Consider the following 26,391-nt stretch of genomic DNA (forward strand, 5'->3'; position numbering starts at 1 on the left):
TGCTGTAGACGGTCGACCTGAACAGCGACGATGTAATGACCCCATACCTCTACCCAGACACTTATCATCTTGATCCCCTGCAGTTTGTCTACACAATGGTGGCCTTTGTCGTACGCTATGCACATTTTTTCACATTATTTTTTATTTCTTCTTGTCCTGCCGACCGGAGAGCAAACAACGTATATCCGTTCGCTCTGCCAGGTAGGATGGTAGGGAAGTGAGCGGCTGGAAGGGGAACTGAGGAACAGAAAACAAATATTTAAAAAGCCGAAGCGAAGGGAAGCACGTTCAGCACCAACACAAAGCAAATGCTGAACGGAACAGTCACCATTCAGAGTTAATGGTCCTGAAAAGAAGTACGTACAGGGCATTAGCAAATACTAGCAACAACTTTCACACAAAGCCAGTCACTCTGGTCACAGCAAATGTTACAAGGTTCAAAGGCTATCACCACACTAGCAAAGCCGGATTCCTAGGCTAGTCTCACTGTAAAATGTGAGATGAGGACATAATATAATATAAGTGTATCATTTTACATAGCAACATATCAAGCAGGGACAAAAGTGGAGAAGTTGACTATAGCAACCAATCAGGACGTACCTACAGAGCCTGATCAACCAATAGGCTGAAAAGGCTGCAGCCTGGAAGGGTAAAGGAAAGGAACCGGGGGCACTGAGAACCGTCCTCACTGGTACTGGTCACATTACACATCTGCCTAACCTTGGTGTCATAGCATCATTGTAATGGGACGTGGCGACTTCTGTATTAGCCTAGGGTGGCTGAAACACTAAATCAGACCCTGCGTAGCTATAATTTTTATAAAGAGTACTTGAGAAGTGTTTCCTCAAAGCTGATTGGTTGCAATAGGCAAAGTGAGATGCCGATGGTACAGTACAGTTGGAGCCCCTTTCATTCAGTCCCGGCGCCCGCCAGAACCTCCCCTCTGGTGAGCGCCGGCGAAGAGGGACTCCATTAAACTGGGACACGCGTGCGTCTCACGCACACGCACGTCCCAGTTTCCCCACGGCAGTGGGTCCCTGCCCGTCTCTGCTTCAGGGAGACGGCAAGGTTAGGAGGGGGTCAGGGTGTTGCCATGTTGCATGCGAGTGTCTCACGCGCACGTGCCCGCTGGCTGCTGGCAGGGGCTGGCGATAGTTTTGTTTTAGTGCATTTTGTGCTAGAGAGCTAATTCTATTCCTTAATGAGCATTTACTATCATCTGAGAGGTTCGTTTACCACAATAAGAAAATAGACAAAAAAAGACCTTGAGCGCTAAAAATCTGTCCTGCTGCTGTTTGTCCATCAAATAATAGTTCAACTGTAAACTAGAAAAAGAATCACAAAATTTCAGGACTTCTCACAGCGCTGAACCCAGCTGAGAAGCATGGAATGTATATTACCTCAGTGGGCAAGATGGCCGCCTCAACTCTGAAGAACTCACAGAAGCACATTAATATATATTACTAATAAAAAAATATATAATGTATAAAAAAAAAAAGCAGGCTCTGGTTGTAAGCAATGCATGTCCTCAAATATCCTCTGTTTTCTTTGTAATAAGAGTAAAATTAGAAAAAAAAAATTTTAACAAATACCTTCGTCCTGTAACGTGTGCTGCGCTGATATTTGCTTAGTCATGGTCTCCCCAGAGATGGGGAATTTCCACATCTTACAGTTTCTCTTAGCAAATAATATATACACACATGCGGGGTGGCACGGGTGCGGGGAGCGGGCAGCTGACGTCAGCCCTCTTCCTGTGCAGGGCACCGCAGATATAAGGCCAGCAGGGACTGACTTAGATCTGCGAACGCTGCCGAAATCATTCGATGGTCGGTGAATGGTTTATATGCAAAACATCCATTCGTGCGGGGAGATTCGCGGTGCGTGCTTTGGACGGGTGTTTGTGCGTGCAGCGTTCAAATCACTTGCAAAGCAGCGATATTCGCAGCTTTTCGAGTCAACCAGAATCACCACCATTGTGGGAGCATGCATCGTTAATGAAATAGTGTGTACACACTTGACAATATACATGACAACGTTGTTACAATATTGTTGTCAGGGTGCATATTGTTTAAAGATCACATTGTTACGATAGGTCGTTATTGTGCATATTGTTTTTTAAAATCGTCTAGTGTGTACTCACCCTATAAAGAGGGAGCACGGTAATATTATTATTATTATTATTATTATCAGAATTATTCTTTTATAATTATACTAGTGAAATGCATGCATTTAAACATCCTCAGTTTTCTTTGTCATAAGGTTAAAATTACCCTTCTTTTATTAACAAATACATACGTCCTGGAACATGTACTGCGCTGATATTTGCCTTGTCAGTCTCTTCCCAGAGATGGGGAATTTCCAAATATTACAAATAAACAAGGCGAAAACACACAGGATTCAGTAAAGCTGGACATACACAAGTGTAATTTGGCCCTTTTTCCACCTGATTCCCATGGATCGGGCTGATAAATGAGGGGGGGGGGGGGCAAATCACATGTGTATAGACTTCGGAGATAAGTCGGCGATCGGGCCGGCTGCATGTCTGACCCCCGACTCGCACAGCCTCCCGGCAGTGGAGAATGGGATCACATACGATATACAGTATCCCCTCAGAGAAGTCGCATAGTGCATAGGGGCCTTTATCCTGTGGGCGGGATGAACTAAAGGGAAAATGCGGTAAAACCCCCGTTTTACCGTATTTTCCTATGTATCATCACCGGTTCGCCCCGTTTTCGCTGGCCTATAGAAGCCTATGGGCTTCTTTCGCCGCCCGCCATACGCCGTCCGCGCGCCGCCGCCCCCCCTCCCGTCCTCCTTTAACCTCCTTCTGGTGTCACAGCCGGGAGGACATCCGGCTTCAGGGGGGAGGAGGAGATGCAGGGGGACGCTGGCAGCCGCCGGGAGGTGACGGAGACCCCCGCAGCCCACATCACAGGTATCGCGGGGGTCTCTGTTACCGCAGCCCGATGCTGGCCACATATGTTAGTACATATGCGGTAGCATCGCAGCGGCTGCCGTGCGAAGGGCGGAGATGTATGTTGATACATCCTGCCCTGTGTGTTTTCAGGTGAATCATACCTCCCAACAGTCCCGATTTTATCGGGACAGTCCCGATTGTCAGGGCCTGTCCCGCTGTCCCACCCGCGGGCGGCAGTGTCCCGCGGTGTGGGGGGGTCCCGCGGTTTGGGGGGGTCCCGCGGTGTGGGGGGGCTGTTAGGAGTCCCCCCGTCAGATGCTAAGCAGCGGGGAATAAACGCTGTGCGCATGCGCACAGCGTCTATTCCCGCAGCCAGGGGGCTGGGGGCATGGCTAGAATCTACAGAGCCTCTGGGTCATGCCCCCTCTGGGTCATGCCCCCATAGCGGCAAATAACGCCCCCGAAAATTACGGCGTGCCTACGGCACGCAGCAGCAGCGTCCCGCCTGCTAACCTGCAAAAGTTGGGAGGTATGGGTGAATTATTGTTACTATTATTTTTTTTTTTTTTTTGGGGGGGGGGGGGGCTCCAAATTGGATTGCCTAAAAAAAAATCTGAAAATCATCAGGGAAAAGAAGGCAAATTTTTCGCACCAGATGTTTCTTCAGGGCTAATACATAAGTATGTATTCTGAGTGTAGACCTCCAAATGGGTAATTCACGATCAGATGGGGCTGAATTCGGCCCCGTTCCGAGGTGGGGGGGGGCGGTCTGCGCTTGTGCGTATGTGCACATGGCTGTTCGCTCCAGAGGGGGCGGGCGGGGCAGACAGGGAGCCAGATCATGGGAAAGCGGGTGGGCCGATGCCTGCCGGGGACGGCTGACATCACATGACGTCAGCGCGCACCCCCTCTTCGGCAGACATCGAAGGAAACAAAAGTAAGTTCAGACTGACTTATTTCTGAATGATTCCTCTCTCCTCTCGGTCGAATTCGAGGGGATGTGTTTGCGCACATACCATCACATGTTAAGGAGGGGATTCAGCGGGGAGAGGGGAGGTGGACCTTTGTCTGGGCGGCGATTCAGTGCTCCCTAAGCAACGAACGACCGCTGTTAAGCCTGGCTGAATCAGACCCTAAATATATTTGAATACAGCAGGTTTATTATATTTCTTTTCTATACTGGTGAATTCATATAATTGCTAAATCTTCATTTGAAATCTAAAAGAAACCAACAATGAGGATTACACCAAGAACAGTGCGACTCCCACTTACTCACATTGAGCCCTACAGTACAGTATTGTTTATGCCCGGGTATTGCCTGATAACTAGGAATATTGTGGTATCAATGTGTAACCAGAGAGATCAGCTCTGTCCCTGCAGTGGGGTTCCGCTACACTATCGGAGTATTTTATACGAAAAACACCCTAATCCTGTAGTGCACATGGGCCACCGCCTGCCCCCCCCCCCCCCCCCTCTCTGTCCTGACGATCCCGTGAGCCGCGACCAGCCCCCACGGGGGATCGGCTCCTGCAGTGCTACCGGTCTTTGGGGCTTCCGAGCTCTGTGACCCCCCGGTACTGTAAAATGAGCTGACGCTTTGCAGCATTATTACTTTACTGCCCCCTGGGGTCACAGAGCAGCAGGAAATTTGCCCAGATCGTATTTCCCATTGCAAGTATGTGATGTAGTTACTAAAATAATGTAAATGACAGAGTTTTGAGCAGTTTTTCACAAAAACTTTTCCAAAAGCCCTTTAACCCCCGAGTGGTGGGATTTGCTGGGGTAGGACAAACCTACGAGGGCAGGTTTGTCCTGCCCCAGCAATACTCACTACTCTAAGGCAGCAGCCAGTCACGACTCCCCCCCCCTTCTGTTGCTCCCCTCCCCCCCATTCTTGACCTCTGCCCTTCTGAGATCTTACGCCGGCTCCCTGCCGCCATTCGCACTGCAGCAGTGACCAGGTGGCCGGCCACACTAGGGATAGTTTGGGGCGGCTTGGGGGGACTTGGGTGCCAGAACTCCTGAGTGCTCCCTAGTCCCCCCGATCGGGGCCTGCAACCTGGTCACTGACAAAGTGCGAATGGCGGCAGGGGAGCTCCAGCGTACGATCGCAGGAGTGCGGAGGTCAGGGGGAAGTGACAGGAGGGGGCAACAAGAGGGTGCCGCTAGAGGTGGTGCGCCAGTGGTGCACAGCTGGAGGCACCGTTGCCACACACCTACCTACTGATGGCATGCCCAGAAATTAAGTAGTTAATACATTTATACCAAAATAATGCCAAAGGTGTGTGAATAAGAAAAAAAACAAAAACATTATTTTAGTAAAAATAATGTTAATAAATAGCCTCCTAAAAAACAGAAATACTGCACTAATACCATTGGACAGAATAGAAAAAAGGTGGGTAATTGTACCAAATAATAAAAAAATAACTAAATAAACATTGGCATATAAAAAAAGTGTCATTTGAAATGACAGTACAACAATAAATGATTAGTAAATAAAATATATTCAACAGTAAACTAAAACAGAAGCAAATTCATGCATGATAAACGAGAAAAACATTCCTAAAAAAAGTAAACAAAATAATAAAAAAGTTAATAAATGTGTCAAATAAAAACAACCTACAGTAGCCAATAGGGCCATCAAGCCGAAATGGTATATTAAAATTAAATTAAACATTTCTTCTAATTACTACTAATAGCCTTCTAATTTCTATGATTAAATATTGACACTCATCTATTAAATAAACTCACAATGCGCCCTTTAAAAATGACATTTTAAACCTACAAAAAAGTCACCTAACAAAATGATTACGAAAACACGGGCACAAAACATGTTTCACATTATTGTTCCAAAAATTCCACAGTCAAAATTGGGCAGGGTTCAATAACTCCAGCAAAGTGCAGAAGATATACGGCACTCTCCTGCTCTATATAAACTCTACAGCGTAACATGTACAGTATCCCAAGGATATACAATAATCAGAGGCACAGATCTTACCTAGTGATAAAGTCATATGTTATCTGCTGGCTGAGTAAGCAAAGCGTATTCATGATGCACTGACAGCCGGAAAAACCAGCAAGTATGATAAAAAAAAAAAAAATCAACACAAAAATAAATAAAATAAATAAAAAATCTCTTTTATCACCAGCTTCCAGAAAGAAGTGATTGCACAAACGCTCGCGTCCTTCAGCGTCCTGGTGTGCAGTCACAAGTCGGGAACTATAAGCCCACTGACAAATCCAAAACGGTGAGTAATGACTGATAATAACTAGTGAAAATGCTGAGCCTGTGGATAGCTCCAGCCGGTTTCCATGCATAATTAGCATACCATGAAAACTATTTGTTGATGCAACATTGCAGCATGTATTTGCTCTTTGAAAATCCGGTTATATTTTCCTGTTTAATTAATGGGCTTTGTGTAACTACAAATGCAAACATTGACTAGAATTTAACATTACGTACAGTCATTCAAACAGGTACAGAGATTGCTTTAGGTTCATCCTAAGAAAATCATTTCGTACCTCATATACATTTAAATTTAAGTTTGATTAATGCAAAATAGGTCATGTGAACCATAGTAAAATATGCAAGCTTGATCTAAAGTATCACTATAGCTTAGTAATGGAGGCATTAAATCATATATTCACACTCGATAACCCAGGATCGCATTGCAATATGTGATCCTAAGAGCGGGATGTATGTCCCTGCAGATGCAGTGGCAGGGGGTCCAAAAGGAGCCCGTCCATGCGGCAGGAGAGATCGCAGCAGGGAACGCAGGTTCCTGCTGTGGTCCTTTTGTCCTACATTTCGGAGGTTTCTCTGAGGTTTTTCAGAGAATTGGCCGCAGATATTTAATGGTAAATGGGCCCCTATGACAGGAGCATCACATCACTGGGACCCAGTCAGAATGTCGACATTGGCATAAGTTCGGCAATAAAAATGTTGGCATGTTCATAATGTCGACATTTAACATCTCAGCAGAGGAAATTCGACAGAACATTTCTTTGTGATTTTAGGCAACAAAAAAAAAGAATATTATTATTTTACCCTTAAATGTCGTCATTTTAACCATGTTGACATATGCAAATGCAAACATATTGCTTTTTGACCTAATGTACATTTCGGAACCTGTTGACATTTTGAAAGTCGAGTTTGGGTATCACACCCACATCACTATACTGTTCTCCTTCCACAATATAACTCTGTGGTTTCCTGCTGCCTCCATTCCCCTCCTTGAATCTTGTCACTGCCCGTCACATGAAGCCATGCTCTCAGTAACAAATCGCTCTTCCCCTGACATACTCTGTGCTGCTGGGGGACCTAGCTCCTTTTTCTATATAACTCTCAGTCTGTGGCTCCCTGCTGCCTCCATTCCCTTCCTCACATCATGTCACTGCCCCTGTCACATGCAGCCCTGTCCTCACTGACACATCACTCATCTCCTGATATACTCTGTGCTGCTGGGGACCCTGCACCTCCCACTATATAACTCTCAGTCTGTGGTGCTGCCCCCCATTCCCTTACTCACATCATGTCACTGCTCCTATCACATGCTGCCCTGTCCTCACTAGCACATGCCTTATCTCCTTATATACTCTGTGCTGCTGGGGGACCTGCTTCCTTCCTCTATATAACTTTCAGTGTGTGGCTTTCTGCTGCCTCCATTTCCCTCCGCATATCATGTCGCTGCCTCTGTCATATGCAGCCCTATCTTTACCGACACATACCTCATCTGATATACTCTGTGCTGCTGGGATACTCTGCTGCTTCCTCAATGCAACTCTCCTGCTGCCTCCATTCCTTCCTCGACATCACAACACTGGCCACCACTTGAGGCCCTATCCTTGCCAACATAATTAAAAAGGTATACGGTTGTTTGGTCGACAAGCATAAGGTCGACGGGCATTAGGTCGACTCCACTAGGTCGACATGCTGAAAGGTGAAGGGAGAAGGTTAACAGGTCATTAGGGTGACACAAGTATTAGGTCGACATGGGCTCGGTCGACAGTCAAAAGGTCGACATTGGGGTTTTCACTGTTTTTTGAGCCGACATGTGCCGACAGGCGGTATTTCACGCCCAACTATCCACTAGGGCGTTGTGGGAGAATAAAATAGTGTGCCGAGGGTAGCGAGGCACCAAGCCAAAAGCATGGCGAGCAAAGCGAGTGGGTACGCGGTGCACTTTTTCCTGTGTCCATGTCGACTGTGACGACATTCGGGTGAAAAAATAGTGAAAACCCCAATGTCGAACTTTTGACTGTCGACCTAATTATTTTATTGACCTAATGACCTATCGACCTTTTCCCATGTCGACCTACTTGCTGTCTACCATATGATCCACACCCATTGAAGAGGGAATAAGTAGACACAGGCAGTAATGAAAGCACTGCTCACAGAAATAGGGATGTGTTTTTGTTTATCAACAATGTGTTCTCTATACAGCATTGTAACTAGCTCAGAATGTGTCTCCATAGTCTGGGCATAAGTTCATGTTTATAACCTTTATACACAGTAATATGTCATTGTTTTAGGGGTCTGTTTTGTTGTTGCACAAAACTATTCCAACACTGAAGAAAATATGTAAACTTTATAAATACTTCTCAGTAATAAGGACTTAAAATATCTATTGCCTGGTCCCATCAGCTGCTATTTCTGTAATGGTCACTTTCTACCCATGGGCCAGATTCTCTAAGCTTCAAAAGTGGATAAAATGGAGATAAACAGCCAGCCAATCAGCTCCTACCTGCCATGTCACAGACTGTGTTTGAAATATGTCAGGCAGGAGCTGATTGGCTGGCTGTTTATCACTCTCCATTTGGTCACTTTTGAAGCTTAGAGAATCTGGTCCCCATGTCCGTTCCCAGAATAGCCACTTGCACAAAGGGGCAGATCTATTAAGCCTGATAAAGTGCTCATAAAGCGGTGATAAGGTGGCAGGTGATAATGCACCAGCCAATAAACTCCTAACTGTCATTTTTCAAACACAGCTGCATTATCAGCACTTTATCACTTTGCCACAATATGCCTACCAGCTGTTACAGGCCGCTCCCTCAGCTCCCGCTCAGCTGTTAATTAGGGCCTTATTCTAGTTCACTCTTTCTGACAAAATCCTTCTTAGATGGACAAAACCATGTGCACTGCAGGTGGGGCAGATGTAACTTGTGTAGAGAGAGTTAGATTTGGGTGGGGTTTTACTTCAAAGTGAGATCTATATTGCAGTGTAAAAATAAAGCAGCCAGTATTTACCCTGCACAGAAACAAAATAACTCACCCAAATCTAAATCTCTCTGCACATTTTACATCTGCCCCCCTGCAGTGCACAGGATTTTGTCAGAAAGAGTGAACTAGAATAAGGCCCTTAGAGAGGTGGCACAAGGGCATCTCTACTGCCTGCTACTGGCTCTGGCTCCAGGGGGAAGGAAACAGATCAAGACCTGGTTTTGTCTCCCTCCAATCAGCCTCCATCTTCTACAGAACATGGCACCTGCTCTGTTACCTCAGGAGACTCCTCACCCTCAGCCCAAATCACTCCGCCTCTACCTCAGAGACAGATCACACACACTACCATGTATAACTCCGCCCCTCAATCTCCCCTCTGTGAGGGATAGCTGTGTATCTCCATGAATTTGAGTGCCCCAATAGTTTTGTTTTGTAATAAATGCCCATATATGCACAGTGATGCCCCATATATCATTATAGGAGGTTACATTAATGGGGGATCAAAAATGTGCTTAAAAATGGAATTTTTGGCATCACAGAACTAGGGTGTTGATCCTATTAAATGGAAAGGGTTTGCTGCGGCATTAACATGCTGCCAACGGCACCAAATCTCGCACACTTTGTGCACTGAAATCGCATAAAGCTGCTCGCTGCGCCTGACTTTTATGCAAATTCCATCCACAGTAAAGTGCGGCTGCAGCTGCAATGTTTCACAACTGCGAAATCATTGCAGCTAGTAGGATTGACCCCCCCCCCTCCCCATATAGGAATAAAGAGCAGGCAACCAATGATGCGATTCTTGATTAATCATGTGCCACCACAGCCACAACCACGATGTGCAATGCCGGTGATTGTATAGTGAGGTGATTGTATAGTGAGATTGTATAGTGAGGTACCACTTCCTATATTGTGCCATGCCCCCACCCAGTCCTCTATGCTACACCATGCCATCCCACTGCCGACCTGGCTGCTTGGCCCTGGAAGGAGGTAACTAGAAATTTGCCAACTCTACAAAAGCCTAAGGGCCAGATGCATTAAGCTATAAAAGTGATAAAATGGAGAGTGATAAACAGCCAGCCAATCAGCTCTTACCTGTCATTTTTCAAACAAATGGTCAGATTCTCTAAGCTTCAAAAGGGATAAAATCGAGAGTGATAAACAGCCAGCCAATCAGCTCCTGTCTGACAGTTTTCAAACACAGTCTGTGACATGGCAGGTAGGAGCTGATTGGCTGGCTGTTCATCTCTCTATTTTATCACTTTTGAAGCTTAGAGAATCTGGCCCTAAAAGCACCACAGTAACAGCTATAGTACAAAGCCAATAATGTAGATTGTACCACAGTGGCCCGGTGTGAGGTCACAAATTCCACAATCTTTTCAATGCCACTCACATCATTAACGTTATAAATGTGGATATTGCGCTGACGGATGTCTGTGTGCCTATTAGATAAGGTCTGCACCTCTATCCTTATCACCTTACAGCCCTCTGACGTACGTGTTTGACCGGTATTTCTGATGACTGTAACTAGACCCTGCAGTAATCTAATGTAACACAATGATTTGATTTGTACGACCTACAGTAACTGCTATGTTTTAATATGGTCAGGGACATGAATCTCAAAAATTAGCTATGCTTTTATTGCCTGACAAATTGACAATGGAGGCTGTGGGGTTCAGTGCGGAGGGTAACGTTATCCTAGAGAAGCCGTTGGGTTCATTTCCAATAAGCGATAAGAGCTACAGCAGCTCAGAGTACAATGCACTAAGGCAGTGAGTCTCAAACTCGGTCCTCAGGACCCCCCAACAGTTTACATTTTCCAGGTCTCCTCACAGAATCACGGGTGAAATAAGTAGCTCCACCTGTGATCTGTTGGGGGTTCCTGAGGACCAAGGTTGAGAACAACTTCATTAATACCACTTTTACACCAAAACTGCCGGGTCGCACCTGGGTTTTTGTACCCGGATGCGACCCGGCAGTTGTTCCCTTTTACACCGGCGTCCCCCGGCATTTCTTGCCGGGTAGGGGACGCCGGTGAATTTGGGCCCTGACCCTGTGCTCGCAGATGACCTCATCTCCAAGCGGCGGGAAACCCACTGACCGTCACCCCCTCAACGAAGACTGACACGCTGGGGGCAAGCTCAGCCCCCAGGTAAGCTGCTGGGCTGCACCCAGCCTCCGTGTGCCCCCAGCCTCCATCCATGAGGTGAATGGATGCTGCACACAGGCATCCATTCACCTCTGCTGCTGTCTGCATAGTACCGCAGACAGCAGCGGAGGCTGTAAGCAGCCCCTGCCCAACCTCCAGACTGACCTCAGGGCGCTGCATAATACCGCAAACAGGAGCGGAGGCTGTAAGCAGCCCCTGCTCAACCTCCGGACTGACCTCAGGGCGCTGCGGTCCGGAGGTTGGGGCTCCCTGATTGGAGGAAATGGGTCCCTGAGTCGGATGACCCTGGTTACCCATTTACACGGCCCCTGACTCCGGGAAGCCCCGTGTCCGACCCTGAACATTTGCTGGGTCTGACACCGGGTAACAGGACCCGGGGTTATTCTTTTTTTGCCCTTTTACACCAAGCCCCGGCCTGGACTGGAGTGGCAATAACCCGGGTCGTGGCTCTGGTGTAAAAGGGGTATAAGGGAACCGTTCCCACGGCTCTCACTAGGGGCTAGATTCTCTCAACTTCAAAAGTGATAACATGGAGAGTGATAAACAGCCAGCCAATCAGCTCCTACCTGCCATGTCACAGACTGTGTTTGAAAAATGTCAGACAGGAGCTGATTGGCTGGTTGTTTATCACTCTCTATTTTATCACTTTTGAAGTTTAGAGAATCTGGCACTAGGGGAGGGAGAAGGTAGGTAAAACATGTACAGTTTGTGGCAGTGCAGCTTTAAGAAGCAGATACCTGGAGTGTTGTACAGTGCTCACAAATTCATAAAGATTTATGTCCTTGCTATAAAAATACCACAGAGCTACTGGTGTCTGCTACATGTTTTGTTGGTAGACTGCTTTTCCTATTACCTGATATGGGGAACCTCTGAGTTCCACACATGCTACAGACCAAGGAGGGACATTTATCATTAGCAGCCCACAGACAAGGGAACCGAATACAATTAAATGAGGTAGAGCTTCAATAGAATTTGATCAACGTTCCAGGGACTAGAATTATGTCCATAGGACAACCTTCAATACACGCCGATTCAATTCTGCAGATTACAAATCGTGGCTTGTGTTCACAGTACACATTAACATTATAAAATCATTTCAAAATGTTGCCCGCTGGAGCTTAAGTGACTGCAATTTTGCAGCATTTGGAATGGAACACATTGCTATGTTCCACATGTGGAGTTAAGGTTCGCCATTCACATTTGAAAAGGTGTTACAACGTCCACCTAAGATCAAACATGGGGGCTAATTCAGGTTGAATCGCATAAGCGATCCAGCCCGTATTATTTTTGATGTTGCAGTTCTGTGCGTTCGCAGGACCCGTCTTGTTGACGGGCTGAGGCATTTCCGGGGAGGATCAGCGGCATTGCTGGAAATAGGAGCGCCAGTCCTGTTTTCCAGGAGTGGCCAGGCCAAGGACTGCACAGTGAGCTGCAGTTTTCTTGGCCTACCAAGCCTCCCTGTTTGGGGGTGCGGTGCCCCCTGTGTTGGTGTGCATTAGGGATAGCAAAATGTTCTTTCTGCCCTGTGGCAGGCAGCCTGAGTAAGGTTAGACTTACTAAGGCTGCAGTCGCTGAGGGACATTGTGACCAATAAACTGCAATCGCATAGCAGTCTGGTGTGATCTCATATGCATGCAAGGGGCGGTATGCAGGCAAGGGGCGGTATGCAGGCAGGGAGCGGTATGCAGGGAGGAGGTGGTATGCAGGCAGGGAGCGGTATGCAGGGAGGGGGCGGTATGCAGGCAAGGGGCGGTATGCAGGCAGGGAGCGGTATGCAGGCAAGGGGCGGTATGCAGGCAGGGAGCGGTATGCAGGCAAGGGGCGGTATGCAGGCAGGGAGCGGTATGCAGGCAAGGGGCGGTATGCAGGCAGGGAGCGGTATGCAGGCAAGGGGCGGTATGCAGGCAGGGAGCGGTATGCAGGCAAGGGGCGGTATGCAGGCAAGGGGCGGTATGCAGGCAGGGGGCGGTATGCAGGCAGGGGGCGGTATGCAGGCAGGGGGCGGTATGCAGGCAGGGAGCGGTATGCGGGCAGGGAGCGGTATGTGGGCAGGGAGCGGTATGCAGGCAGGAAGCGGTATGCAGGCAGGGAGCGGTATGCAGGCAGGGAGCGGTATGCAGGCAAGGGGCGGTATGCAGGCAGGGAGCGGTATGCAGGCAGGGGGTGGTATGTGGGCAGGAGGCGGTACCTCCCGACTGATTTTTGCAGGACTGTCCTATTTTTTAATGGGTGGTCCCACGTCCCACTTATGGCCAGCAGTTTCCTGTGGTAGATGGGGGGGGGGGGCGGGACATTAGGAGTCCCCCTCTCACCTCCAGAGCAATGGGGAATAGACACTGTGCATGCGTGCACAGTGTCTATACAGAGAAGCGGAGGGACAGGGGCCATGGCTAGCAGCTCACAGAGCACTGACCATGCTCCAATAATAGTCATCTTTAGGCATGGATAGCAGAGGAACCCCCTGTGAAGCCACTCCCTTTTTAAAATAGACCACTCCCCTCACTGGGAGTGCGGTGCTTTGCTGCGGGCAGGAGTGACGCTGCAGTGATTTTGAAAGTGTGGAGGTATGGTATGTACATTCTCCTGCATTTGCATTGCTTAAGGATCGCATATTGATGAATCAGGCCCATGGTCATAACTGTTTTTTGTTGAACGACATACGACAATTACCTCTGGATTTTTGACCTGTGATTCGATTTGAAGAACCCGTTGGAAACAGTTTGGAAATTCCAGCATCCCTAGTCATTGGTAAATGTATTACTAAATTATGTTGTACACATTCCTAAAACCAACTTGTATATAAATTCTATTTCCTACCCAGACTTTCTACCCACCAAAGTTCTCCTGAGAAGTCGCGTCTCGTGATAACAATACTTCTGGTGCCCATTGTTAGAACACAGGGTCAGGACAACCTTTGGCGCTTTACAGCACCCTTGCTCATCATCAAATTTCTGATTATCTGGTCCTGCTTGGCATGCAATGGAGAGAAGCCTTTACAGAAAGCAGGATTATATGCCAGATTCTCTAAGCTTCAAAAGTGATAAAATAGAGACTGATAAACAGCCAGCCAATCAGCTCCTGTCTGACATATTTCAAACACAGTCTGTGGCATGGCAGGTAGGAGCTGATTGGCTGGCTGTTTATCACTCTCCATTTGATCACTTTTGAAGCTTAGAGAATCTGGCACAGTCATACGCTTCATTTATATCAGGGTTGCCAACCCTCCCGCATTTAGTATCCCGCTATTTGCTCCTTTCTCCCGGTCTCCCGGGAATATATTGAATCCTCCTGGCTTTTAGCCTGCCTGGCAAAAAAAAACCAGTGACTGCGCATGCACAAGTCACAAAGTGCAGGGGCTGACGCCGGTAACCTCGCGGCTGTCCTATAAATTGCCGGCCGGGGTTCTGTGGGACCAGATGTGGTCACCATCATAGCCCTGGCAGCGGCAGCACAGCATGCGGCAGCAGCAGAGGAGGTGGAACGAGCAGCAGCGCCGCAGATGACATGGTAAGCTAGCGGCTGGGTGCTTCCCTCCTGCTTCTCTCCCTCTGCTCCCCGCTGTTTTATTTAATTGGGTTAATGGGGCTCAGGCTGTCTCTCCTACCCTCTGAAATGTAATTTGGATAGCTCCGCCCATGGCCCCGCCCCATTTACATGCCGTAAATGGGGCGGGGCCATGGGCGGAGCTATCCAAATTACATTTGAGTGCTCCCACACCCCCTCTCTCCCGCAAAGCCCAGCTGAGAAGTCGGCAAGTATGATTTATATGTAAATTTATCATCTACATGTTGAGCACATTAATTTCAAGTGAAACCGAATTTTAAACAACCATCGATGATTTACCACCAATGACTGAGCCCATCTATTGCAGATATCCAATGGTTCTCCAAAATTAGCCATCACCAACCAGCAGGATTCCAACTGCTGTAAAATGACACCTCCCAGCATGCCCTGCTACATTTTTTGCTGTTTCTGCCTGCTAGAACTGTGGCAGAGCATGCTGGGATGTGTAGTTTAACAGCAGCTGGCGTTTCAGACTTTGTCTTACTCCTGTCGGAAAACCGGTAAGTTGCCCATGGTATCGGCTTCTACTTAGCATTTTATAGGATGTACTTGATAAATGCTAAGTAGAAGCTTACTGGTTGCTTTGGGCAACCGTGCCACTCTTGAGAAAGTTTAATACATCTCCTTAAATAGAAAAATGCTTTTATACAGGAAGAATCCTCACTTCTTCCAGATTCACACTCCCCTAGTTTTAGGAAGAAGCCTGGAGAGGCAACACTTCTAGGTGGCGGGATGAGGCTGATGTCATCAAGTTCCACCCCCATGCCATGCAAAAGTTGTAATTTGTCACTTCATTTTAGTTCCACCCCCTCTCCGCAGAGGCACACATTTCAGTATTTGAGTCAGCAGGGAAGGGGGGTGCGGGGGCTCTGGATAGCAAGTGGCAGACTTGCCCACCTACCCAGGGGGGCCGGGAGGCAGACCCGATTTTCAGGAGCCTCAATGCCATTTCGAGAGGGTAGGCAAGTCTGTCCTGATGACTTAAGTAATATATCTATAGTGTCGATGTTGCATGCAATCAATGTTTTAAGTCTGCGCTTGTGCCAAAATGGCACAGCGGATGTGCCTGTGGAAAAAGATGCAGCATCGTCCACGTGTGCCTCTGTCTCTGAATCATGATATAGGTGCGTACCTTGTGCCTCACAGTTCTGATCCCTGAACGGACACATTGCACCCTGATGTGCATCGTACATGGTAACTCCCCTAATGTACACAGATTTCTTACCTTTGCTGCACCCTAAAACTTGCTTATAGCGAAAGCTGTCTCGTCATACCGACAGCCATTTACAGTACCTCATACTTACACAAACAACTGTACCAGGAAGCCTCTGTGGTAGAGGGATGACTTACACACAATATAGTATTCCAGCAAACATGAATTCTAGGAACAGCCCCCCCCCCTCCCCATCCCCCCCCCACTCCCCATCCCCCCCCCACTTATCTGCTTCTCCCTCCTACACAGATGAATCAGGAGCGCTTCCAATCCTGCTTCACTGATAATATTGCTGACAGCCAGTTCAGTATCCGGGGGGAAATTTACTAAGATGGGAGTTCTATTGAAGATATGATGTTGCTTACAGCAACCAATCAGATTCTGGGCAGGATGCACTAACATCATACTTGCCGACTTTGGCATACTCCTTTCCGGGAGAAGCCCGGAAAGGAGTGAAAGGGGGCGGGTAGAGGCTTCGTTTTGGGGGCGGGGCACGGGTGATGTCATCAAGCCCCGCCCCCATGACGGGCTGAAGCCTCAATTTGCTGGTCCGTGGGTGGGGGGAGCGGCTAAAAATGCCGCGAAATGCCGCGAATTGTGTCATTTAGCCCCTCCCCGCAGACCCGCGAAAGTCATAGTTTTTAGACCGCGGGGAGAGAGGGGGAGCCGGGACTGTAGGGAAATGCGGGAGACTTGCCCCCCTTCCCGGGGGACCGAGAGGGGGACCCGATTTGCGGGACCCTCCCGGCCATTCCGGGAGGGTAGGCAAGTATGACTAACATCCATGGCCCCACTTTGCCGCAAATCGCACGAACATATGCGATAATTATTTCAAAGGACGGCTCTTGCATTAAGAGCTGCCCTTTGTGTTGTGCCAGCGATGTGCAGGGGGTCCCCGGTGGCTCCCCCACCCTCCCTTACCAGGCTGATGATTACGATGCTGCTGCTGCGGGCGGGATCTCCTCCTCCCTGCACCTGGAAGAGGATGTACAGTGCAGGGAGGAGGAGGTCACTGGTCCGGGCAGCACAGCACTGTGGACAAAGGTGAGGGGGGGTTGGCGGGGGTCCGCGCGGGGCGGAGGTAGGTTGCATTAAGAAGCACATAGGCTTCTATGGGGTATCGCCAGCTTTTCACTGCCTCCCACAACGAAAAACCGGAGTGCGGGTTTTCCTGCATGTCAAAATGCGGTAAAAACCTGTTAACACATAGGGCCCCTGTCTTTTACCACTCACTGGCCCCATCACACATGGGGGAGAAGTGGTGTCAGCACACATTTTCTCCCCATAACACAGAATACGTCTGCCCCATACTGTAGCAGGGTTGCCTACCCTCCTGGAATGGCCGGGAGGTTCCCAGAAAGCTGGAGCCCCTCCCGGCCCCCTAGAAGGAGGAAGAAGCCTACTGGAAAGCTAGCAGTCTCCCGCGACCCTCTCGTTGCATAGCGTGAATCGTGTCATTGTAGCCCCGCCCACCAATGTGCAATGCCTGTAATACTGCCATTGCACAGTGGGGGGGGGCATGGCCACAATGACACAATCGTGCTGGCCACGCCCCCAAACAGGGTGTTCCTTCCATGGCTCTGCGCCAATTCCGCCTCTTTCCTCCTGCCTCACTGAGCTGGCTTCCCTTTCCTGAAAATGGCAGCCAGAAATTAGGCAAGCCTGCCCCATAGACTGTAGAATGAATTACGGGTTGGTAATTTATCTTTTTTTTCCTTGATCTCTCTATTCGTTTTGATAAATCGTAACCCCCCCCCCCCCACCATATCTGTTTATAAGTTTTTGCGATGCTAAGTTAGTACTTGCACTTTCTCCTACATAACAGACAATAAAGCACGCTAACACCACACAGTTTCCCAGGCTAGATATCTGCGTGTTTATAGGCTAAATATTCCCAGGTCCCATGCCCTGGTGCCCGGGGTGTAACAAACAGGCTGCTGTAAATATTTGCTCTATAAGCACAAATGTGACAATACATTACAGGTTAGAAAAGACACACACATTAATAAACATAAGCCCCGAGCCATTAACAAGATGTAGAGATGGGAAATATAAACACATAGGCTTTGGCTGTTAAGAATCCCAACGTGTACTTTCGATAGATTTAACAAGAAGTAACAAAGGAACCTAAAATTCCCCCCGAGGCACGGAGCCAGGGAAAGTAAAAACAAACTACGGAGCCCGGCTAATGAAAAAAATACCCTCCGCATTTATCCCAGAGATGATTCAGCCATCAGCAATGTGCTTACACACGTACAGAGATCCTTGTGGTGACCACACTGGCCATCTGGCAATGTCATTCAACGGGGAAACTGCTGGACTGCACTAGCAGAGAGTCAGGACCCTGCACTCAATAAGTCATTCACTCCCTCACCTACATGATCTGCTTACCGGCCAGAACAGGGGTCTGACTCAGAACGGATCGCTCATCTGCAAAGTACGGATAGCAAGAAGACCCGCCCCGTTCAAATCTGCAAATGAATTGCAAAATCATCGCTATTCGCTATCCTGTCGCACATACATGCGCATTTCACGAACCGTTGAATGATTTTTACAGTTTGTGGAAATCTGAGTAAAGGCCCCCAGACGCTACCATGATTTGGGTTGATTTCACCCGTTCCCGACGGCCAAAATTGGGTGCGTGTGATCCTGTGCGCATCGGACCTAAGGGGACATCACACACGCATGACTTGGTCCGGCCCCTGGGTCAGGGGTCAGACCGGCATGCAGGTCCAACCTCGGACCCTCCCATAAGGGGGAAACAGGGATCGCATGTGATGTATTGCATGCAACCCTGCCGATGGTCCTGGGCAGCTTGCGGGGGATTGGCTGGCCTACACTGCTGCGAGAGTGAGCCTGCCGGGTGGCTCGCGGGGGATTGGCTGGCCTACACTGCTGCGAGAGTGACCCTGCCGGGTGGCTTGCGGGGGATTGGCTGGCCTAGACTGCTGCGAGAGATTGCAGTAGTGTATGGCCAACATAAGTCTGACCCTTCCACAGAGACAGGCTGATCGAGGGCTGGCACTGACGTCTCAGACCCTCCCTTAAAATGCCTGGGCAGGCCTGTGCTTTTGTGACACTCCTAGAAAACTGCTGGTTACCGCCAATTTCCGGTCAGCCAAATTGCAAGGGGATTGCCATACATAGGGTAACCACCACTCATCCGGGATAACTCCGGAGAGTCCGGTAATGAAGACCGGAGTCCGGAGGGTTGGCGTCCTTGGACTAAATTGCGACAGTATGGTTTGCTAATCGCCATCCACTCACAAATCCAATTTCCGAACCATGAAAAAGACACACACTGGAAGTGGTCATAGCTGACGTCACAGACCCTCCCCTAAACCGCTTGGGAACTATAATCGACAAAAAGAATGCATGTTCAGCAGGGGGGGCATGTCGAAAAATATCTCGGTTCTGGCAATCCGACCCCAGGTATAAGCAGTGTTATATCCCCAATCCATCTATCTATCCATCTATCCATCCATCTATATATCTATATATCTAAATATATATATATATATATATATATATACGGTGTGATGGCGGACCGGCACTCAGTTCCTGACTTGTTGTATTTGCTGCGGTGCCTTCCAATAATGGGAGCAATAGGAGGTAAAGAAATAGCGGCACTCGCAGGCTTGATGAAAAAGATTGTCTTTTATAAAAGCATTTTCAAGTGCAAAAAAGTGACCGACGTTTCGGGGTCAAGCCCCGTTTTCAAGGTGCAGAAAGTACAACAACAATGTGAAATGTAAAGTCTCTTACCTATATAGGGTCAGAGAAGGCTGAGGCGGGAGCCCGTCTCCCACGTCCGTGGCCGGCGTCTCACAGGAAGACGCTGGTGTAGCGCTTCCGGTTCTTCCGGAAGAACCGGAAGCGCTACACCAGCGTCTTCCTGTGAGACGCCGGCCACGGACGTGGGAGACGGGCTCCCGCCTCAGCCTTCTCTGACCCTATATAGGTAAGAGACTTTACATTTCACATTGTTGTTGTACTTTCTGCACCTTGAAAACGGGGCTTGACCCCGAAACGTCGGTCACTTTTTTGCACTTGAAAATGCTTTTATAAAAGACAATCTTTTTCATCAAGCCTGCGAGTGCCGCTATTTCTTTACCTCCTATATATATATATATATATAAAAAAAAACATATGCATTTCGACACATCAAAACAATAGACAGCAGGAAAAGCTATAATTAGCGCTGATTGAAATAAAAGTGAGGACTGCTGTCACCAAGGGACTGCTGCTCCTGTTCCATCTGCTCGTTAAATGAATTTGTTTTCGGAGTATGGATACCTCAGTGAACTTTTTAAATTCAGTATGTGTAAACACAGGGAGTGTTCCAGCTCTGGGGGGAATGAAAAGCAGACGCAGTATGTATAATTCCTGGTGCTGGATTATGAGCTATATTACACTTCATTTACTAACAGGGCCAGTGTAATGTGTGGGTTCCAGGGCAACCACCTTGTGGGGACCCCTACCCATAGAATTGTCTATATGAAGATTTTATCAAAAAGTACGGGGTGGAGGAGAGTGGGCTGGTTGCCACCTCAGGCATCTTCGATTACTGGAGATTCCCCACACATACACACACACACACACACACCTTCATGTGCGCGTGTGCTCCCGGGAAAGTGGGCGTGGCCTTGTAAAACAGGCGTGCCAATTTCATAAAAGTGGGCGTGGCCTCTAATACAGGCATGTATTGAAGTCCCTATTGTTACATTTAATAACACATTTCCCCTACTGACAACTCCCACACAGAGATACCTCATACATCCTCCCCTCACCCTGACACCAGTGACAACAACTTCACAGCAACCTCCCCCACCCCCTCACTTCTCTAACATGCATATCTGCCCCAAACACTGACCACAAATCCCCCCCTCAACACTGGCCTCACCATTTCCTCAGCTGACAGCACAGACGGCTCTGCCCTGGGACTAATGCACAGTAGCAGATGGCTTATCTCTCCTCGGAGGCTCAGTTTGGGAGGAAGCGCTGCTGCAACATCCTAAGCTGTTAGCTGCACAGTGCTCCTCAGTCCTCTCCTTTCCTGTGGCCCAGTTTAAATATTTCTGGAGGTAGAGGGAGCTGTGGGGCAGACAGCAACTCGCAAGTGCTGGAGACGCACTGTGCATGTCCTGTGGCTTTTCTGGCGCCCGGAGCTCGCACTCCGCTGAAACCACCCTCCCTATGCCCATGACAGTGTGCACACTCAGTTGGGAGGCTGTGGAGGCTTTCAAAGTCACCTGGGTTCCGGGAGAATCCCAGAATCCGGGAGACTGCAAAAACGTTCTGGAGGGTTGCCACCAATTCAGGGAGAATCCATGAAATCCTGGAGAGGTGGCAACCCTAGGTATAGTGGTATACTGAATCATAACAATAGTCCTTATACTGTATGAAGGATAGTTTGCAGTCCCCTTGCGATCGGGCCTTACTCCGGACAGTTTGGAGGTTTAGTATATGGGTAACTGTAAATATTGAAGCATTTTGCTGAGACTTCCAGTTCCTATAGGATATAGATAACAGCTGAGGTAGCACTAGTGGTATACTGTAGTGTTGGCAGATGCTGTAGAGCCCATCGCCAGCGCTTACTGTTGTAATAGGTTGTCCTAGTAACATTAAACACTTCCAGAGGAGCCATAAAGCAGCAATCAGCAGTATTTTGGCGGATTTGCATAAAATACAAAATTTCAGCAAAAAAACTGAAAAAGTAATAAAGTGCAATAACTGTATTTAATGAAGGAAAGAAAAAGGGGAAAATGAAATGCTTCAGCAGCAAAAGGAAAAAAATAGACAGCGCCTGTGGCTAGTGCGAATGTAATGATTTAACCCACCATGGCCGGCTGTGAGCGAGGAACACGGGCAGGTGACAGAAAGGGACGGATACCGTGCAAGAGAGAAAAGGACATATTTTAATAATAATAATAAGCTCTGCTGTCTGAAGAAAAAAATGGTGCTCTTATGTGACCCTTAACCTCTGCTGAGATACTGCACAGCAAAGGCTGTTACTGTAGGCCTCAGGCTGGTCATAGCCCATTGCAGTCAATTTGCATTTGTACGCCCAATATTTGCAAATCAATATAGAAATGAATAGAGATAAAGATAAGGGATAAAGGGCGGGATTCTCTAAAATCCGCAGCCCTCTTCGCCCGGCATCGCATTTCTAATGACCGCATATTCTCTAAAATATGCGGTCATTAACGCAAGGGACAGCTCCTGCGGTAACAGCTGTCCCTTGCGATGCGGCGCCGTTGCTGGACTTCCGGGTCTATGACCCGGGAGTCCGTCTGCGCATGCGCAGACTGACGCGCCGGCCGCAGGGCATGCTGGGAGGGATCCGTGACGGATCCCTCACACGCCGCTGTGGTAAGAAGCCCATAGGCTTCTGCAGGGAACCGCCAGCTTTTGCTGGCGATTCCCTCCGCAGCGGTGACACTGCGGAGGGAGGTTAGAGAATACAGAAATGCGGTAAAAACCCTGATAACGGGGTTTTTACCGCATTTCTGTGATAGAGAATCTCGCCCAAAATGTTTAGGCGGCACTATATGTAAATAAGAAGTGTGCTCTAAACAAGAACCGTGCCATCGCACAGAGGGCATAATTCATGCTTGTATGCAATAGCCGAATACCACACAACTGAGCAATTATCCACAAACTGTGCATTTGCTGTGGTCCTAATGCACACGCGGCAAGGTGCAGCTGTGATCTCGCCCGCAAAGAGGATAACAGAGAGGATTGCAGTGACTGTTTGGAGGTGTTAATGTAGTTTATGGGGAGTGATTGGGAAATCGCAGGCCTCATTTCCGTTTTCAGGGGGGGGGGTTGTTTGCTGACGGCTGCGAGCTCAGCTGTGCATTAACATGGCGTCTGTGCAAGACTGTGTAGACATAAAAACAGCACCCTGTAGCCAGCACAGCTGCTACAGTACTGCCCAGAGCGTCTTCTGGATGCTTCAGGTAGTGCTGCACTTCCGGGTGCTGATGGCCCCACCCTCTTTATGCACGGTCCTCCTCAGTGGACAGAGCCAGTATAGGGCTTGATGTATCAAAAGAGTGAAGTAGTTGCCCATAGCAACCAATCAGCTTTGAGGTAGCATTTATGTAGTACATGCTATAAAATGATAGCTAGTAGAAGCTGCTGATTGGCCAGTTCACCAGCGTTCCACTTCCACACTGTTTTCACATTAACCCCATGGCATTAAGGGTCTGATTCAGATCTTACCGCTAATAAAAGAAATTGCAAATCGAGTGACTATCGAATGACTGCGCATGCATACGGTTAGCCTCACGCATGCTCGAAGGTGATCAGCAACAGAAAATGGATCGTAAATGCAAAGTGGTTGGACTGACAGGAAGCCGGTGTTTGGGTGGTGGTAACTGGGCCATTTTGTGGGCGTGTCAGAAAATCAGACACGCCTCCTGGCATTTATGGGGAGGGTCTGTACCTCCTGAGGCTTCCAGACTGTCTCAGTCGCAGATTAGTGGGGCCACAGACCTGCTCACATTTGCACAGACTGCAAAAACTGTTCGATGTTTCGAGAATTGCAAATGGATAGCGATGTATTCACAATTTATCTTCTATTTCTGTCTGGCAGCAACTTTCTCCTCAGTCTACTACAAATTCCCACATTTGCGGTCATATCTGAATCAGGCCGAAGGTCTTTAAAAATCTTAATGACTGAGTATACAGGTTGCGTATCCCTTATCCGAAATGCTCGGGACCACAAGCATTTTGGATAAGGGATTTTTCCGGATTATTATTATTTTTTTTTAAATACTTACCGTTCAGAATCCCGACGCCGGAATCCCGACAGCCGAAATCCCGACAAGGGGGGGGGACGTGGATCGCCCCCCTTGCGGGCTCGCTGCGCTCGCCATGCAGCGGGCCCGGTGCCTCGCTGCGCTCGGCACACTAATTTATTCTCCCTCCAGGGGTGTCGTGGACACCCACGGAGGGAGAATGTATCGGGATTTCGACGGTCGGGATTCTGAACGCCGGGATCCCGACCGCCGGGATTTTAACTGCATCCCGGTGCCCCAATGCTCCCCTGGCATCCACGGAATCCCCCGGCGTCCATGGTGGCCTTCAGGATCCTCTTCAGCGGTCCCAGGGGTGCATTGCACGAGTTTGCAGGTGCGCCAGTGATGTCACTGGCGACCGGAGATGCCGCTGAAGAGGATACTTAAGCCTGCCGTGGACGCCGGGGGATATATTAATAATGAAATAAGGGGTGGGGGAACAAAACAAAACCTAAAAAATATTCAAAAAAAAAAACAGTTTTTGGAATTTTTCGGTTTTTGTATATACGGATACGGGATACTCAACCTGTACTGGGATACTTTCCGATTTGTAATTTTCAGGAGTTTTCCAAGTTATAGAATATATTTGCTCTGTAATTATGTGTGTTATATTTTCTGCATTCCGCTACCTACTGACAATGATAATGAATGGCTGCTTCTAGGACCGAGACTCTAGGTATTCCGTCTCACTGTATCATTGTTCTCATCAAACAAAACATTTCTTGTTCCGGTAATAAATGTTGATTTTGTTTTCTCAAAGCGACTGTAATCTAGTGTCCCGGCTGAGATAAATATCAGTTTTTGTCCAGTATTTCACAAAGAAGTTAAAATAAAGTCAGTTTCTCATCCACTAAGTACTAGCTTGTGTGTCGGGTAATAGAGGGCTGTGCAGGAATGTTGGTTCATATACGGTCAAGACTGCAGTAATTTAATAGGCGCTTTGGTATATTTACAATCAGTGATCAAACACAATGTTGTACTGTATGCATGATACAGTATCTATATATGCATGATAAAGTATCTAATAAATAAGAACAAACTACACAAATACACAAATACACATGTATCTATGTCACTGAGTACATCAGCTTAGCAAGATGAGCTGTGGGCGGAGCTAGGACAGGGGGAGTTCCCTCCCCCGCTTCAAGATCCACCACAGAGATGGCGGAGGACACCTCTGCTATGTCAATTTAACCATGCGGCATGGTACATAATAATATCATACATACAATACAATGCGTCTCCAAGCATTAATTCAGATGCTCAGTGTGCATTAACAATGCCTGGTAGAACACGCTCAGATGCCCTGAAATAATGTTAATAAAGGACTCCTTTAATGGACCATGGCAAGATGGGCTTTCCCTGACGTTGTCGCATCTGATGCGACCGTGTCAGAGGTGCACACCAGCAGCTACCGGAAACTACTTTTCCAACAGTGCCAGGCTCCACCCCTCAGCCGGACCCTCCTCCTGCAGGGTGCGCACAGGGCAGAAAGCACTACCCGGAGGAGGGGCAGCAGCTGCATTACTGGACAAAATTGGGAGAATTTATCCCATAAGCCCCTTGTCATGGCAAAAGGTCAATGGTACAGATAGAGCCAGGTTCTTCTTGATTAAGTTTTTGCACCTAGGCGCAGAAAATGCTTCCTTTCATCTACTGTTCTCAGCTGCAATACAATAAAGAGAAGGATGCTATAAAGCCTATGATATCCAGCTGATTCAGAAGTGGGAGCAAGGTGAATAAAGGGAGTCACTTTTGCACATGCATTTGGATGTAGCCCAGAAATACTGGACTGTGGGCGAGATGAACTAACCAGGGCATTGCAGCGGGCGGTTACGCCAGTTCTGGTGTAACTCCATAGAAGCCTATGGGTTTTCCTTCGCTCCCCCCCCCCGCCACCCCCGTACATCAGCGCCACACTCCTCACCTGTGTCCGGGCAGCCTCCTGCTGTGCTGCCCGGGCAAGTGACCTCCTCCTCCCTGCTCCTCTTCCAGGTGCAGGGAGGAGGAGGTGGAGCCCTGGCCGAGCAGCAGCAGCAGAGGGAGGAGGGACCCGCCGCACATCGCTGGCCACAATGCAAAGGACAGTTCTTAACACAAGAGCTGTCCTTTGCAATAATTGTCCCATATGCGATATTAGCCGGCGATGTGCGACGGAGAGGGGCAGCGGATGTTAGTGCATCCCGCCCTGGGTGACTTACATTATGGACCTGGCCACCCTGTTATGATTGGACTTTGTGTCTATCCTCCCTGGCATTGTACTTTGCACCTGCACATGTATATGTGATGATTGTCTCATGTTGCATTGCTGTGATTGGCCAACTGTTTGGTCAGGGATGCTAAATATACCACTTGTGCCATCCCAAAGCATTTCACTTACCCATTGTAGATAAAGGTATATACAGATGTAGACGCGCTCATCTATCCTGTTGGCCCACCATTCTAGCTAACCAAGTGGCGTAAGTTCGTCCAAGTGACCCAGAGGCAAGATATATATAGGTGCCC

At 48.3% G+C, this 26,391-nt stretch overlaps 1 protein-coding gene across 12 annotated transcripts in view; it reads right to left on the reverse strand.

Moving 5' to 3' along the window:
• The window catches only part of MITF (melanocyte inducing transcription factor), a 217,268-nt gene that overhangs the window by 155,531 nt on the left and 35,346 nt on the right, over window positions 1–26,391 (reverse strand). For 2 of the 12 annotated variants that reach the window (XM_083156002.1, XM_083156001.1), the window contains exon 1: window positions 5,916–6,164. The exons of 9 other annotated variants lie outside the window; for them this stretch is intronic. In XM_083156002.1, coding sequence (XP_083012128.1) covers window positions 5,916–5,968 — 53 coding nt within the window. In that variant the 5' untranslated portion in view covers window positions 5,969–6,164. Of the gene's footprint in view, window positions 1–5,915; window positions 6,165–9,352; window positions 9,472–26,391 lie in introns of those variants that run through there. One more of the 12 variants, XM_083156006.1, reaches the window with a different exon arrangement.

Source organism: Crinia signifera, chromosome 8, assembly GCF_055691185.1.
Source record: "Crinia signifera chromosome 8, ASM5569118v1, whole genome shotgun sequence".
Classification (NCBI taxonomy): Eukaryota; Metazoa; Chordata; class Amphibia; order Anura; family Myobatrachidae; genus Crinia; species Crinia signifera.